Here is a 14,931-nt window from a genome sequence, read left to right as displayed (position 1 = left end):
AAGGCAAGGTTAACGTCTGGATGGAATTAACACATGTTTGGTTTTGCATGGGAACAAAAAGCCACACAGCTGGCATCTGAAACAGGGCTTTAGGCAACGTAAAGGTGAAAAGAAAGACCATGTACAGGATTTGTCAGATGAAGGTGAAATTTGAATTCCTGATCTTGCCTTCCCACTTGACTCCCTTCTCACCACAGAAGGGATGGGTTAGTGAATTTACCCTTCCCCTCTTCAGTAGTCAGTGACAACCTTTTTTATCATAGTAAAATGTGTCTGGTTCAGCTTACAGCACATATTTCCAATTATGCAGCAAAGGCTGTATAGGTGAACATTACCAACATGTAAATAATATTCCATGTTACAGCTCAAGAGCAGAAGCAGGCCACAGAATGTTTCTGATTTCTTGAAGAAGGGATGTAAAAAGTGCAAAATCACTTAATAAATGTCAAGCGTAGAGATTATTAAGTTTTACTGTATTATTGCATTTTCTGCAGATCACTTCAAACCTAAACACATGCTTATATTTGGTGTTCTGACTTTTGCCATTTCAGTGAGATTTTTTTATAAAATACAGGTTCAGTGTTCCTGTTAAAATTGAGCTCTGTGACATTTGTGACACAATCTTATAGTGGTGCAGCCTAGTGCTGGTGTGGTGCACTCTGGAAAAATCACAGCAGTTGTGGCAAACTAATAAACGGAGCTATAGGTGACGGGTTTTGCTGCACAGCATAGTCTGCACGGGCTGTCAGCTCTGCCGGGCCATGGGCCAGCATTTGCCTGGAGCTGGCTCCCTTTCCCTCAGCTGCTCATTCACCCTGATTCTGTTGGGTCCCGAGTCCCCCTTGAAAGCTGGTCTTTACTGGTTATTTTACACTGGGCCACTCTGCATTGCCAGTGACCTTAGTGAAAGTTGAAGGCATTTAGGACATCACCTTTTCTTCCCTTGTTCATTACACTTTAATGCCAATTTCAGCCCGTAGGCTCCTTCATTGCTAGCATGATACTTGACTCAGTGACTTTCACACTGTTCAGCTCAAACTCTCTCTTGCTCTGTCAGACCTTTATGGATAAAATATTACGGCTGTGCCCAGGGATTTAGCTAAATGTCTTGTGTAACTTTAATGCGAGTTATGTGGTTAAATCCCTGAAATCCAGCCTGCAAATGTCTCCCTTACTGTGTGTGCTTCTTATTCTTTCATTTAATTTCCTTTGGGTTTTTTATCAAAGAATTAAAATATGAAAGCAAGGAAAAATATATATGGTTAGTTAATGTGAAATTAGAAAAGGAAACTTCTTTTCTATTTAGCTCTGAGTGACCTTACATTTTATCATATTTGTGATGGATGGCATAAGAGTAGCTGTTCAGGCTCTCTAAACACTAAAGCTCTTCATAAAATAGGAAACTGCCAGGGATTTGCAACACTTGTTTTTAATTATATACTGTAAGTGGGATATCTGCTTTTAAAAGTAAATCATTTTTTCCTTAAACTAAAATGCAGTTAACAGACAAACATAATATTTATACTTGCACACAGATACTTGATTTTTTTCCCTGAGGACATCCAGGAGACAGTGTCTTCACCCAAAGGGGAGCCACCACATTACCTGGGCTATTCCCTGCCCTCTCAGATGGAAGCAGCTTCCTCTACTCTTTTTCCTGTCTGTGCAGTCACTGAGGAGGTTTCATTTCCCCCAGTCTGCCTGCAATGCAGTTAGAATAAGCAGCAGTTTCCCTGCAGTACTGAAAAGACACTGTGCACTGAACTAATCACTGCCCTTTACAAAACTGTAGAAAACAAAAAACATAACAAGGCTCCTCACTGATAGTACGTGAAAGTTTGCCAGGAACCTTAGAATAGTATCAGAAGCTGTTGTGTGTGCTGCAGGAGGATTTATGTTAAATTCCCAGCTGGGCTCTGATGACATTGGATAAGATAATTAAAGATAATTAAAAGATAAAAAATTAAAAGATTAAAAATAATACAAAAAATGTTTCCTTTTATTGTATTCTGACATAAGACCAAGAGAGAAGGAGACATAGTCATGGCAACTAAACAGGCCCAACCACTTGAAATACAAGAAGCAGCTATGAATATACTTATGTGTGTTAAATTATCAAAAACACATCAAAACTTCTGGAGCGATTACAGCTTTTGAGGAATGAGAGCCTCTTGTGTTGTGAAAAGTGCTTTCTTGGAGACTGAAAAGCTAATTAGTTCTCAGTCTAACTTAAGCAAATTGATCAGTCTGACGAGCAAATAATTTTGTCATACAAGATTTCATCATATGAGGGATAAAGAGAGTGGCAATTTTGTCACATAGTATTTTGGTGACGAATATCAGAATTGGTATGACTCAAAGTCATGCACTAAAAGTAAATGTCACTCTGGAAAAATCGAAGTTCAACAATCATCAGTAACACATTTCACCAGTGGTTCAACATCCTGGCAGATCACTACTCACTCGCAGGACTCTTCAGTGAATGAGGAGCATGTCAGTCATGAGAGTTGCCTAGCAGAGGCAGTGAACTCTAACTATTCAAAATTATGTGTAAGGCTTAACATCTTTATGTATTAACATACATAAAGTGTATTAACATGCATCTCACAGCTGATTATTGGCACTGGAACAATCCAAATGTAGGGAGTGCCAGGAGCTACTGTGTTCCAAAAATTGAGCAAGGAAGATGACTGGCTTTAATCGCATTCTGCCCGGCTTCATGAGCTTGATGTCAAATGGGCTGACACAGAGAGCTTTGTAACATTTACTAAAGGGACAAAGAAAATGATTAAGAAGGATTTGGAAACAAAGCCAGCCCAATTTTTGTTTGAAAAAACAGATTCACCCTCAGAACATAATACGTATAAAACTTGTCCAGCTTCTCATGTAAGGAGGAACAAGGATGGAGAGGGAGGCTGGAAAATTAAGTAGGTTTGTCTATGACTACTGTGACAAACAAAGAGGATTGGATCAAATATCTCTGTCTATACAAAAAAATTATATCTGGTAACAAGTACGACTTGGTTTTGGAGATTTGCCTCTTAAACTCTTATCAAATGACGGCAGTACTGCAACAGAATACCATGTGAGTCCCTGAGACTTCATTTTTGAGTAATGACCATCTCAAAGAGCCAGAGCCAGGAGAAGACAGAATTTTGGTAGGAATGCTCAAGTCAGAAGTCTCTGCAGATGTGCTCCCAACTGGGGAGAGTGGAGTTTTAGTGCTGGAGATAATCCTGACTGGCACAGAGAGCTGCCACTGTCCCTTTTTATTTGTTAAGAAGGCTGACTTTGGACTGTAAATTAAAAGAGGAGCAAGGCAGTAAAAGGCTATTCTGGAATTAACTAGAATACTTAGACTTATATGAGAAACAAACAGCCTTTCCGTGCGGGGAGCCCCCCACCCGCCACTTTCATCTGTGATTCAGTGAGTAAAGTTTATTGAAGTGCCCTAAATCTCCAGGCAAATACAGTGCAGAGCAAATCGTTGGCATATTCCCAACACAATGTGCTGTTCCAAACACTCTTAAAGTATAAGGAGTAGGAGTAGCAATCCTAGATACAGTGACAGAGAGTTCCTGTGTTTGCTATTTGGAGTGATTTGGAGTGAGAAATCGGCCTTTGCCCATCACGTGGGTGGTACACTAAAGCTGGGTGAGAAGGGAGTCCGAATGGACAACCGAAGAAGAGAAAGCGATCGAAGAATGCGTATGAATGGGTTAAACAGTCCCTGCAAAGTGTACAGGCTATGACTGGTGTGTATGCTGGCCTGATCTTATAAACACATTCATAAATATTTGTAGGATAAGGGCCACTGTTAATCCATGAAGTTTCCTGGGTGAGACAGGTGGGATTAAGGTCTGACTCTGTAATCTCATTCTGTTTATTTATTGTTCTCTTTCTGTTTTATAACCAGGACCTACTTTCAGTGAGTCTGGCCATATTTAGTAAAACTGTTTCTTGCAGAAATTAAGGAGTTGGCTGTAGTTAATAGAAATAATTCTAATTAAACCACACATTGCAACTCAAGCTAACTCTCTTTAGCAGGCAGTGCGCTGTTGCAGCTGAGATGCCACCTTGCTATTATTTCATTTTTGTCCAGCTCTCACCTTCAAAGTGTGACCTACCTTTGTAAGTGTTTACTAGACCAGAGTATAATGTTTAAATTTCCATATGTGGAAGATCTTATTTCAAAGCAGCATCTACTAAAGTCATCTTTGAAGTGTACACATCCAGGCTGGCCTTTACGCATTTAACTCTAATTCCATTTTCCCTATTAACTGGACTGTGGAATAAAATGGTGCCAGCAGTACTTGATGCTAGCAAGCTATGCTGTACTGAATCTAACTTCCACCTATTACACTCATGGCATTTGGTACTATTTGTAGAGTGTTTTTCTGTTTTGACAGTCTGTAAGGGTATTCCTTCCTTCAGGAATGTGTGAAATTGTTCTGATTAGTTACTTTTTTTTTAATGAATCATAAGTGTGATTAAATTGAATAGAAAACCAAGTAACCTTTAAAAAGTAACTTTGTAAATTCCTTGTAACTTACAAGCATAGGCTTCAGCAAATTAAATACAGGGGAAAGGAAATGGAAGCCTGGCTGCAAATAACAATGCAGAAGTGCCAAATCAGTACTTTACAGTACTTCAACAGAGCTATTACATAGCATTACAGATTTCAGCACTGCTATACATATCCTCACCAGTGCCGTCTTTGCATAGAGTAACACAGCTCCACGTGTGGCAGCTTAGGCTGCCAGTTGCGCTGGCCCTAGTTCCAGATGTTTGCATATAGTAACAAGGACAGGCAGAAGAGTCAGGCTGAGGAGCAAAACAGAAATAATGCGATGGAAAGGTGCCCTGCGCACTAGGCTAGCAATGGTTCTGGCCTACATTTAATAGTTGAGCAGGACATACTTAATACAAAGTTTGCTGAGAACATACCACAGTAAAAAAAAATCAGGCTTAGTGACTGCACAGCTTGACCTGTGTGTAAGCCTAAAAAAAAAATGGGGGGTTTTTTGGTATGTGTTCTACATAAGAATTCAAGCCTGGAGTTGCCCTATCCAACTGTGTTGCTCAGGTGCATAAGAAGGAGAGAAACGAAACAGTGAAGAAACAAACCAGAATACAACAGAAGGTGCACTTCTGCTTTTACTTAAATTTCTGTGAAAGCTTTAAAGGTTCCTAGAATTAAAATGCTGCTGATTTTTTTTATTAATGCATTCTGTGCTGCCTGGGGTAGGAGTGGATGCTCCTTTTGCTGCCCCTGAACGTCTTAGTATTTTATTTAAAATAAAAATGGGAAAAGGGTCAATATTTGAAACTTACCTGGGTTAAGGTTATTTGAAGTGTGAGATGAGGATTCTAGTTGCTTTGTTTAACATTAATTACAGGTAAAGGTATTTTTTATTGTCAAATAGTGCCATATGTGCTCTACCTATTTTGCAAGTCTGAAAACCTCCAGTGGTTTCTGTGCACTAAATGGTCCCTACACACTTTTGCAAGAAGCAGTCTTTGCTCTGTCCCCCACTACTTTCTCTTGCTTTGGAAGAAAGGCACAGTTTGCTCAAAAAGTGCACACATCTTCCCAGATCCATACAAATCTTGCACAGCGGCCAAGCTGCTGGGAGAACGGCATAGAAGAGCCAGCCTAAGCCTGGAGAGAGGGTCTGTGCAAGGAGCCTCCTTTAAATGTAGACATGGGTTTCCATTACAGATCTACTAGGGCAAGGTCTGATAGCCTTTCGTGCCATTGACTGTAATAGGGTTCTCTCCTGGCAACGGACTTGAAACATATTTTCACCTAGCTTCACAGAAAAGGAGTGGAGATTATAAATATGTGCAACAGCCACATGATGTACCACTTCTGCTACCATGGAGACATAATTGTAATAGTAGTCATTTTATTTTTATTTTTCAATACATCATTGTTAACAAGAGGTTGCATTTAGATTTGAACACATTCATCTTTGCAAAGACAGGTAAGACCAAGGCTGACTAAACGAGCAGAGTATTGCATAGCTAGTAACCTACTGCAGCACATCTTGTGTGCAAAAAAAATTCTTTTTAAGAGCAAGAGAGGGAAGTTGCATTTTATCATCTCCTTATTTTATGAATTCTCGTAATTCACTGTAGGTTTCACTTAGTTCAATTTTAAAATACAGCATAGAGCTAAAAATATATTTACATTTATTGCAAGAATGCAAAGTGATAACTGTGTTCTGTCACTTTTATTTACAAATAGATCTTGATCTAATTGTATTTCATGGCAGACTCCCATTGAGAGGACTGAACCCTGAGTTTCTGTTAAATACTGGCTGTAGGTGTTGATTATTGTTGCCAGTCTGACACAGATGCTGTAGCATCCCTCATGTGCGTTTCTGGCAGATACAGGCCATTCCACAAACTGAGGGGGAATTAGAGCCCTCATCACCCCCTTCCCTAGGAAGAGTTTAAACGTAAGAGAGAATCAAAGCCTTTGGAGTTTATGTATTTGCACAGAGGTCAGCTGCAAAAGGTGAACGTTGAAAGGCCAGGTTGTTTTACCCTGATGTAATTATCAAGCCAGAATAGCATTATATTGAAGAATTTGGCTGAATTTTATTCTTGCTTATCAACTTCATCACATTTGAACTTTCCTTAAGAATTTCTCCTCACAGTATTCATAAGTGATACGGAAATATTGATACAGGATTGGATATTGGATTGATTGATTCATATTTAACAAACAAAAATAGAAGGAAAGCAGGTGATTTCTTAAAGGCAGGAAGAGAGGTCATGGAAAAGGTAGGAGATGAATACAGAGCTGCTTCGTCAACAGAGGCTCTTCCCCTCCCTCAGTGGGATCAGAGTACTGAGCTCTAGCGTGAGCCAGCTCTCAGCATTCCTTTATGCTATTCTTATAAATGAGAGCAGTAGAAGTTTGTACATCTGACCTGAGCATGTTGTCCACATTTTGGATCATATCACATGCAGAAACTGCAGAAGCGTTGGGGAACACCAGAGCCCCAGAGATAGAGGCATCTGACCAGGACATAGCCATGAGGAGTGTCTCTGTCCACTACACACGGACACTAACAGCAATCTGCTTCAGATTTGGCTTCAGAGCGCCACAGATGACAGCAATCTGCATTACAGATCCGAGCCAGTCTCTGCAGCTAGCCTGTCCTGTCTCCAACTTTCCAAATGTAGGCAAATTAAGCAAGAAGGACTAGCTCCAAAATTCCTATAATAACATAAACCAGTTCTCTAGGTGTCTCAGTTTCTGTTCAGACTATGATACAGCACAGAGACATCACTGTGCAACTTAAAATAACCTTGGGAAAAGCTATACAAAACACATTGCTTATCCTGCTGAATGTCTCTGCAGCTCTTGACAGAGTCATGCACAAGATATTACAAGCACGCTTTACTCAGCAAGAGGGGGTGAGGCAGCACTACAGAAATCCTGGTTATTCCTTACTGCGTACTCAGAGAGAAAGGTGACAGAGCCCTCTTCTACAGAGTCTTCATTTTCAAGTGTCCCTAAAAATCCATATGCTCCCCATTCCTCTCTTGTGTCTATATCGAGTTACTGAAAGCATGAGCTTGGCTGGGAGGCGTATGTCGATGGAAATGAACTGTACGTGCCTGTTGCTTCTCAAATGCGAGGAGCATCATTACCGAAATGTCATTACACCTACACAGTCCTGCAGGCTGCTGTTCGCAGCAATGCAAAAGAGCAAACTCCCTCCTATGGAAAGAACATTTCTAGCTGGTGGAGTTGGAGAGGGAGTGAGCACTCAAAAATCCAGTAAGAATGCTTATTTGTATGTCCTTAGCTCAGTGAGTAGTTCTGCCAAACTTAGCATTGCTCATTATTTTTTCTGTCTTTGTTTTTGCGTTTAGTACCATTGGAGTTTCTTGCCTCCCAAATACTGAATTACATAGTTATCAAGGGTAATTAGGGGATGCCAACCACAGAAATATCCCAGTTCTCACAGCTGAACAGAGAGCAAGCCAATAAAAGTCCCAAGTAGTCGTGCTGTGTAAATAACAGTGTGCATTGGTCTGCAGCTCTGCACATGGTTATCGATCGATGGCTTCCCTTCGGTTACTCTATTAAGAGGATTACATGAGCAATAAGGAGACGTGATTGCGGGCCATGCAAATCCGGTTTCAGGTCACTACCAGAGAATTTTGGAGAGATGAACTGGCTACATTTCGTACTCTTACGTTGCTGCCAATTAAGTGCTTTGTGCTTGTGCTCGTAGCATTCCCCAGCATAGCTGTTGGTGTTCAAGCCAAACTGTTAAGTCTTTCTTCTTTACAAATCAAAATCTTGTTTCAGTTAACAGTCATGACTGTGCAAGCATAAATGAAGTTTGAATCTGAATGTAGCCATAGTTTTGTTTTTCTCTGGCTCTTCATAGGAAATAATCTATTTTGATTTTTAATAAATTAAAAATTAAAATAAATTCGTTAATGCATTAAAAAGCAGTTAAATACTTAAAATGTTAAGTTGATTTTAGAAGTTTCTTTTTCTATATAAATGCTGTACATATATGGTCCCCTCTGTCAACCTGTTGCTGTATCTTCCCCTCTCCTCTTTTTTTTTTCCTTTTTTCTAACTTGGAGATGCATTTAGATGGGGAGCAGTGGGATTAATAGTCTGTTCAGGCAAACAAGGTGAGGAGTTCAGGAGAAACTGAAGAATTCAAATCAGTATAATCTAAATTTGCAGTAATTAACATTTGAATGTTTCTATGTTAATACGCTGTCCACAGACAGGAAAGGCTTTGCTTGCGGTCCGTTGTTGGTCCTTGGCTCGGGTGCTGGTGGCTCTCGCTGGCGGTTGTAGATGGCCAGCACTTCCTATGGCGCGTGCTGCTCCGCGAGCACAGCTGGCACCGGCTCTGCGCAGGCCTGAGAGCACGGAGCTGCAGCCAAAGCCGGCAGGGCTAGAGTACCCCAGGCTCGCGCGCGGCCCCGGAGGACTAGCACCAACTTGTTACGCAAGGGCCCCGGGGTGCGCGGTCTCAGCCGCAGCCACCGGCTCACGCGCCGCCCTCCCAGGCTGCCTGCAGCAGCTTGCCACCTGCGCGCGGGCCTGCACGGGTCACGGCGCTCCAGGGGAGAGGTGGGAGGGTGCGCTGTGGCTTGCTTCCCCCCACATAACTCTTCCAGCCCACAGGGTCTTCCTGTAGCACTTGAGGAGCCTTCTCAGAACAGAAACAGGCCCTGCAGCACCGGCTGGACTCTTTCCTCAGCGTGCTCTGACACTGCACTCAGAGGCTAATCAACTCCAGGAAGAACCGAGTCAGCTCCCACCTGCACACGCACAGCTCTCACGCTGTACATGCACGCAGGCTTTCCCAAGAAGCACTAGATTTATGGAGCGTATAATCAGTGTGTACGTACACAAAAGCTACAGCACCCAAGCAGAGAGACTACACTGCACATACGCAGTAGATTAGCTCGTGGCCTGGGTAGGACTGAGCCTGCAGTTCTCCCAGGAGAACGGAAGCGGGTTAAGAAGTTTAGTCAGTAAAAAATGTTTCACCATGCTGACCTAATACATTGCTTGTACTTTATGGAGCCAGATCCCCAAGTGATGCAAGTCAGTTTAGCTACACTCTCTGAGGAGAGAAACATTGCAAAAGGAAAATACGGGGTCTTTAAACATTTCATACAAACTTCCACAGACTGTAACAAGCTCGTCCATAATGGTCAAAACAAAAGATACAGACTTGAGGATTAAGCAGTGACTTGATATATTGCCTAGTACTTGGATATGACATAGAAATATTGGCATTCTAACTGTAAATATTGTCTTATAACAAAGAGAAGAACAACCCTGAAAATTTAAAGGCAGCGTATTATTCATTTCATTCTCCAGACTTCTGGGAATGAAAATCCACGTATAAGAACAAGTACTAGTTAGCCAGATCTGACTCTTAGAAATGATGTCAAACGATGTAACTTTATTTTACTAGCTGATTACTAAAGACTACTAATAATTACTAGATGACCTGAATTTACCAATCATCTTGTTTTATTAAGAGTCCCATATAGAATGTGAGAACTTCATGTTCGAGTGGTCCATTGACATCTATCAGCACAGAATCTATTTTTTAGGACCTTAATCATTTTCTATAGTAAAGCTGCAAACCTCTTTCATCAAAATAAATGTCATTAGATGTCTACTCACAAAAAGATGCGCTAGCTGTTACCCTTTTTTGGTTAATAGAGCATCCATGGTTAGAAAACAAAGTAGTAAGTACTGTGATTTTATGATTATTGCTAATTAAGAGGATGAGAGAAATGTTAGAGAAACTAATTTGCTTTACTCATAAAAAGATGCACTGATTTGGATTACAATTCCAAGGTGCCTTAAGTGGAGGACTTCTCATACGGAAGCAAAAAAAATAGAACAAGAGTTCATACTTGTAACAAAATGTAACATACTGTAAACATCTCTAATGTCCTCCAGTTGATTATTATTAGGGGGTTTTATAGCATTTACTCAGTCTTTTTTTCTTTTGTGTAAACTGTTTTAAACTATTTTAAATTCATTGTTTTCAGTTCTATCCTACGGAATATAGACTCTCTATTTAAAATCTCCTTCTGGATATAACAGTTTGAGAAGAGTAGGTAAGAGAAAGATGTTGAAGAAAAATTATTAGTCAGAAGTCCAAAATTATGGATTAAAAAATAAGAAGCAGAAGAAAGTAGACAAATAAAAGAAATAAGGTTGCAATTTCTCTAAATAAAGCAATATTGGAAAAGTGTTGCTTATTTAAAGATACCAGTTTTTGGTGTATTTTAGACTGTTATTTGAAAAGATCTGTTGTTCATGTTTCATGGGAAGGCATAAAGCTGTGTTTGCTGTTGTAATCTAGTAACTTTCGTAGATATAAAATCAATTAAAAATACTGGAAAACATATCCCAGCACTGCTCTGCTTTTCTAAACCATAAAGAATAAAATGCAGTAATATGGGAAATGGCTGCAAGATAAAAGTGAGAATATTCTCTCCCTTCAGGATGGAAGGAATAAAAACTGAGCAGCAGAGCAAAAGACTTGGAGAGACTTTTTTCTAATGTACACAAATGAATGCTAAAAATTAAAAGAATAATGCAGCTTTGATGAGCTTCTCCTGCAACGATTGTTTACAGAGAGGCTGTTGAGGCTTGATAAACAGCTTAGCAACTTCTTTAGGGCTCTCTCTCAATGAGCCTGTTGATTTGGTTGTTTTATTCATCTTCCCAGACTTAAATTTATTTTCCTTTGGGGAGTGGGAAAGTGTTTGTTTCACAGTCCATTTCTTTACAGAAACTGTTCTGCTTCTCTGAGTGGCAGCACCATCTTTTTAAATTTTCAAACTACCTCTAATTACTATTTTGTCTGGTGGCTGCAGGGTTTTAGGATGGAAATATTTGGAAATAGTTTTTAGAAGGAAAGGATTAAATTGAATATGCAAGGTAAGAATACTCCACTATATTTGGGAAGGGTTTCGTATATAAGTTGATGTTCAACTTAATCAATTCAGGGGACGTTTCTGATGATGTAAGCTAGGCCTCTGAAAGCTGTGTCTGCACTAGGAGGGTTTGCCATATAACAGTCCTTTCCTGTGAGGTTAAGGCTTAAAAGCAACATGCTAGTTTAACACATTCAGGCCAAATACATCTAGATATGATGAAACCAGAAGTGTATTTTCTTAAAGCTGGGGTGGGGGAGGGTGTGAGGACCATCAAACAGTCACAGAGCTTTAAAGCTCTATCTATCCCATGCTGTCTGTCAGTCTCTTCAGTTCAGCTTCACTCTTTCTTACCTTCCTCTCACTGCCCTTCAAATGCCTCATTTACCAAGGTAAATACATCCTAAATGAATCCAGTTAGAGGAATCATGAAACTAATGTATCCCTTATTAACACTGCGTCAGTTGTTCCTTTCCTATTTTCCTTTGTTTTTACACTGTTCATATTCTCTCTGTTCAGATTGTCCAAAGACATTCTTGCTGTCTGTTTAGACTGGCTGTTTGTATCAGCGGTTGCCTACTACTGATGACTACAGTGCTCAGTGTGAGGATATCCCATTCTCCCAGTCTTTAAGCTCATCCATAGTAAGAATCATTAATAACAGCAACAGGCCCATATATAGTCCAAGTGGAATATTAGTGTAATCTGGTGTATCAGACCACTGAGACTGGCTTATGCTCTCTTAGGTCGCAGGTGTCCCTGCAATACAGCCACAATCTTCATCAAATTTAATCTGCCAGCACCTTATGAAATTGTTGCAGTCTGCATTCTTCTGTCGCCTTCATTCAAAGGAGCACGCTCCGTATAATTTTTTTTTCTGCTCGCTGGTATCTCAACTGCCATAGACAGGATGTAACAGGCAGATTTTGCCCATTGGCTTTAGTGCACAGACACTGAAACAACTCACTGATTACGACTGCCTGCTGTCACTTAAGCAAGTGTTAACTCTCACAATGGAAATACATACCCTACTTTTCATCCTTGGTCTAATAAATCTAAGACTTGCAAAAATGTGCAGAGAAGCTATGAGCACTTAAACCTGGAGAGTTCTCTGTATGTGTAATGACCTTTAGATACTACATGAGCAGTGTCTGGATTTTGGCAATCAGCAGCTTGTAAGGGAACAGAAAGCAAGCTGCTTGTCATGAGTAATCCCATCAAAAAATTTTTATTTTCTTGCCTCCTGTTTTGTGTTTTAAGCATCTGATGGAAAGATAATAGCGTTTTGAGATTAACCATTGATTTTAAGTAGTTACCTTCTTTATTAATTACCATAGCTATCTGAATTCAGTAAAAATGAATACTGTATACCCACTTACGTAGAGGGTTTGATCACTGCACAGCTATGACAGAATGAAGCTTAAGTTACTCATATTTGAACCAAAAAGTTCTTGCAGTGCCTTTTTCCAGACTGGCAAGCTGCACAGGAATATCCACTGATATACCAACCACCTTTGCTATGGAATTGAACGGCTAAAATGTAAGTGTATAGAATTTAAGAACATCTTGTCTAAATAAGATGACCAAAAATACAACTTGCATTTTGGCCAGAATCTCCCCCTCACCAAATCAGCAACTCTTCAGTGATGACCAATAATGAGGACCTTTAGTTTACATATCCTTCCAGAAACAGCACCATGTGTTGGATCTAAGTATAGTTTAGGCACTTAAAAGGCAACGAAAGTATGAGGTTTGAGCTTTACTTTCAAGATTGTTCACTGCTGAGAGGATTGGGGAATGTTGACCAGAGCTCTAGGAAAGACACAAACTTTAAATTTATTTCTTTTAAAAAGGCAATCAAAAGTTGTCTTTGTCTCTTGAATAATTTGTGCTCCCCAAGACTGTGCAGTCATCCTTCACAATCCTGTCTCTTGCTTCTAAAGAAATAGTTTCCTGCAAAGTTACAGACTCACCACATCCATGATCTGCATGAGGCTGAGAGTGAAGTAGACAGTGAGTGGTTGGGAATCATTTGCGACCGGTCGCTCCAGAGGGTTGTAGTTTTTCAGCAGCTCCTTATACAGCTTCCTTTGAAATTCTCCTTGCAGGGACTCTTTAAACATAGGAATAGATCAATAATTAGGATTCTACTCCAAAAAGAATGTATCGTCTTTTCTGGTTATCAGATATTATGTATCTACTGTTTTAAATGTTCCATTACCAGAAAAACACCACTGTAGCTTACATAATTCATTAGCTACTACAGCAAAATGTTATCCCAAATTTATTACCCTTTCTTTTCATCCGCAGTCACACAGGCACCGTTGGCCCAGCAGTGAGAAGTGATGAATCCGGACACCTCTCCTAGCACGGCTGCGGCCAGGGAAGGGGCGCACAGACCCAGCAGAGCGCTTCAGCAAGACAGCGGCAGGAAAATGGCTACAGGTTAGGACGGAGTCATGCGCTCAGGCTGCTTTAGGCTGAAAACTCTTTGGGGAAAGTATTTCTGCTTCGTTTGCTGCTGGAGCAGCTATGAATAAAATGGGTGCCTGGTTCCCACCAGGGATCGCAGGCACTACATTAATAGGCACAGTAGTATTTCTGTCCTTTTAGACGTTAGATCAGGGAGGATTTTTGTTCTGCCATTTGTCTGTGGTGGGAGAGGGAGCAGGTCTGTGTTTGGGGAGGAGAGCAGACCAGGAGTGAGGAAATCTGGGTGAGTGTAGGGTCAGCTCTTCTGGATGTGGGGTCTGTCGCTGCCCCCACTCCAGGCAGACTTTCCTCTTCCCACTTGATTTCCAGTTCCACCACAGAAAAGCCCCGGTGCGGGCCCTGCAGCGGCTGCGATTCAAGTGCTCGGAGGGACTTTCACCCCCCCCCCCCCCCCACACACACACACACCCCATTTGCGCTGTCCAGCGGCTGGTGCCCGGGTGCCCGCGGAGCGGCCGGGACAGCGGCAGCGCCCGGCCCCGGCTGCGCCGCGCGGGCAGAGCTGGAAGGGCCGGGCGAGACCCCCGCCGCGGGGGCGCCGGGCGCTGCCCCGGCCCGGTTCGGCCCGGCCCGCGCCGCGCCGCCGCGGCTGCCCCGGCGCCCGCCCCGGCCCCGGCGCGGCCCGCGCTGCCCCGCCGTGCCCGGTCACTCACCGCGCGTCAGCGCCGCCGCCAGCAGCGCCACCGCCAGCCCCCGGAGGCCCATCGCGGCCGCCGCAGCGGCGCCTTCTCCGCGCCGCGCCGCGCAGGGCCCGGGCCCGGGCCGCGGAGCGGGGCCGCGCCGCGCAGCCGGGCCGCGGGCAGCCGCCGCCGGCCCCGGGGCCCCGTCGCGGCTCGCCGCTCGGCCGCTCGCTGCGCCGCGCCGCGCCGGAGCTCGTCCTGCGGTGCTGCCAGCTCAGGCGGAGCTCGGGAGCGGTCACGGCCGCCGCCGCCCCCCTCTCCACGTGACGGATTTCCCTCCCTTCCCTACTCCTTG

At 42.4% G+C, this 14,931-nt stretch overlaps 1 protein-coding gene across 2 annotated transcripts in view; it reads right to left on the bottom strand.

The window, feature by feature from the left end:
* Positions 1 to 14,682, bottom strand: part of CHRFAM7A (CHRNA7 (exons 5-10) and FAM7A (exons A-E) fusion) — a 40,114-nt gene extending 25,432 nt beyond the window's left edge. For both annotated transcript variants that reach the window (XM_062583527.1, XM_062583528.1), the window contains exons 1-2: positions 14,610 to 14,682; positions 13,437 to 13,576 (exon numbers count right to left, since the gene is read on the bottom strand). In XM_062583527.1, the coding sequence (XP_062439511.1) occupies positions 13,437 to 13,576; positions 14,610 to 14,661 (192 nt within the window). In that variant the 5' untranslated portion in view covers positions 14,662 to 14,682. The remainder of the gene's footprint in view (positions 1 to 13,436; positions 13,577 to 14,609) is intronic.
* Between the last annotated feature and the right edge of the window lie 249 nt (positions 14,683 to 14,931).

The sequence above is a fragment of the Rhea pennata genome, chromosome 10 (assembly GCF_028389875.1).
Source record: "Rhea pennata isolate bPtePen1 chromosome 10, bPtePen1.pri, whole genome shotgun sequence".
Classification (NCBI taxonomy): Eukaryota; Metazoa; Chordata; class Aves; order Rheiformes; family Rheidae; genus Rhea; species Rhea pennata.
The sequence above is the reverse complement of the archived record's forward strand: the minus strand, read 5'-3'. Positions and strand labels throughout refer to the sequence as shown.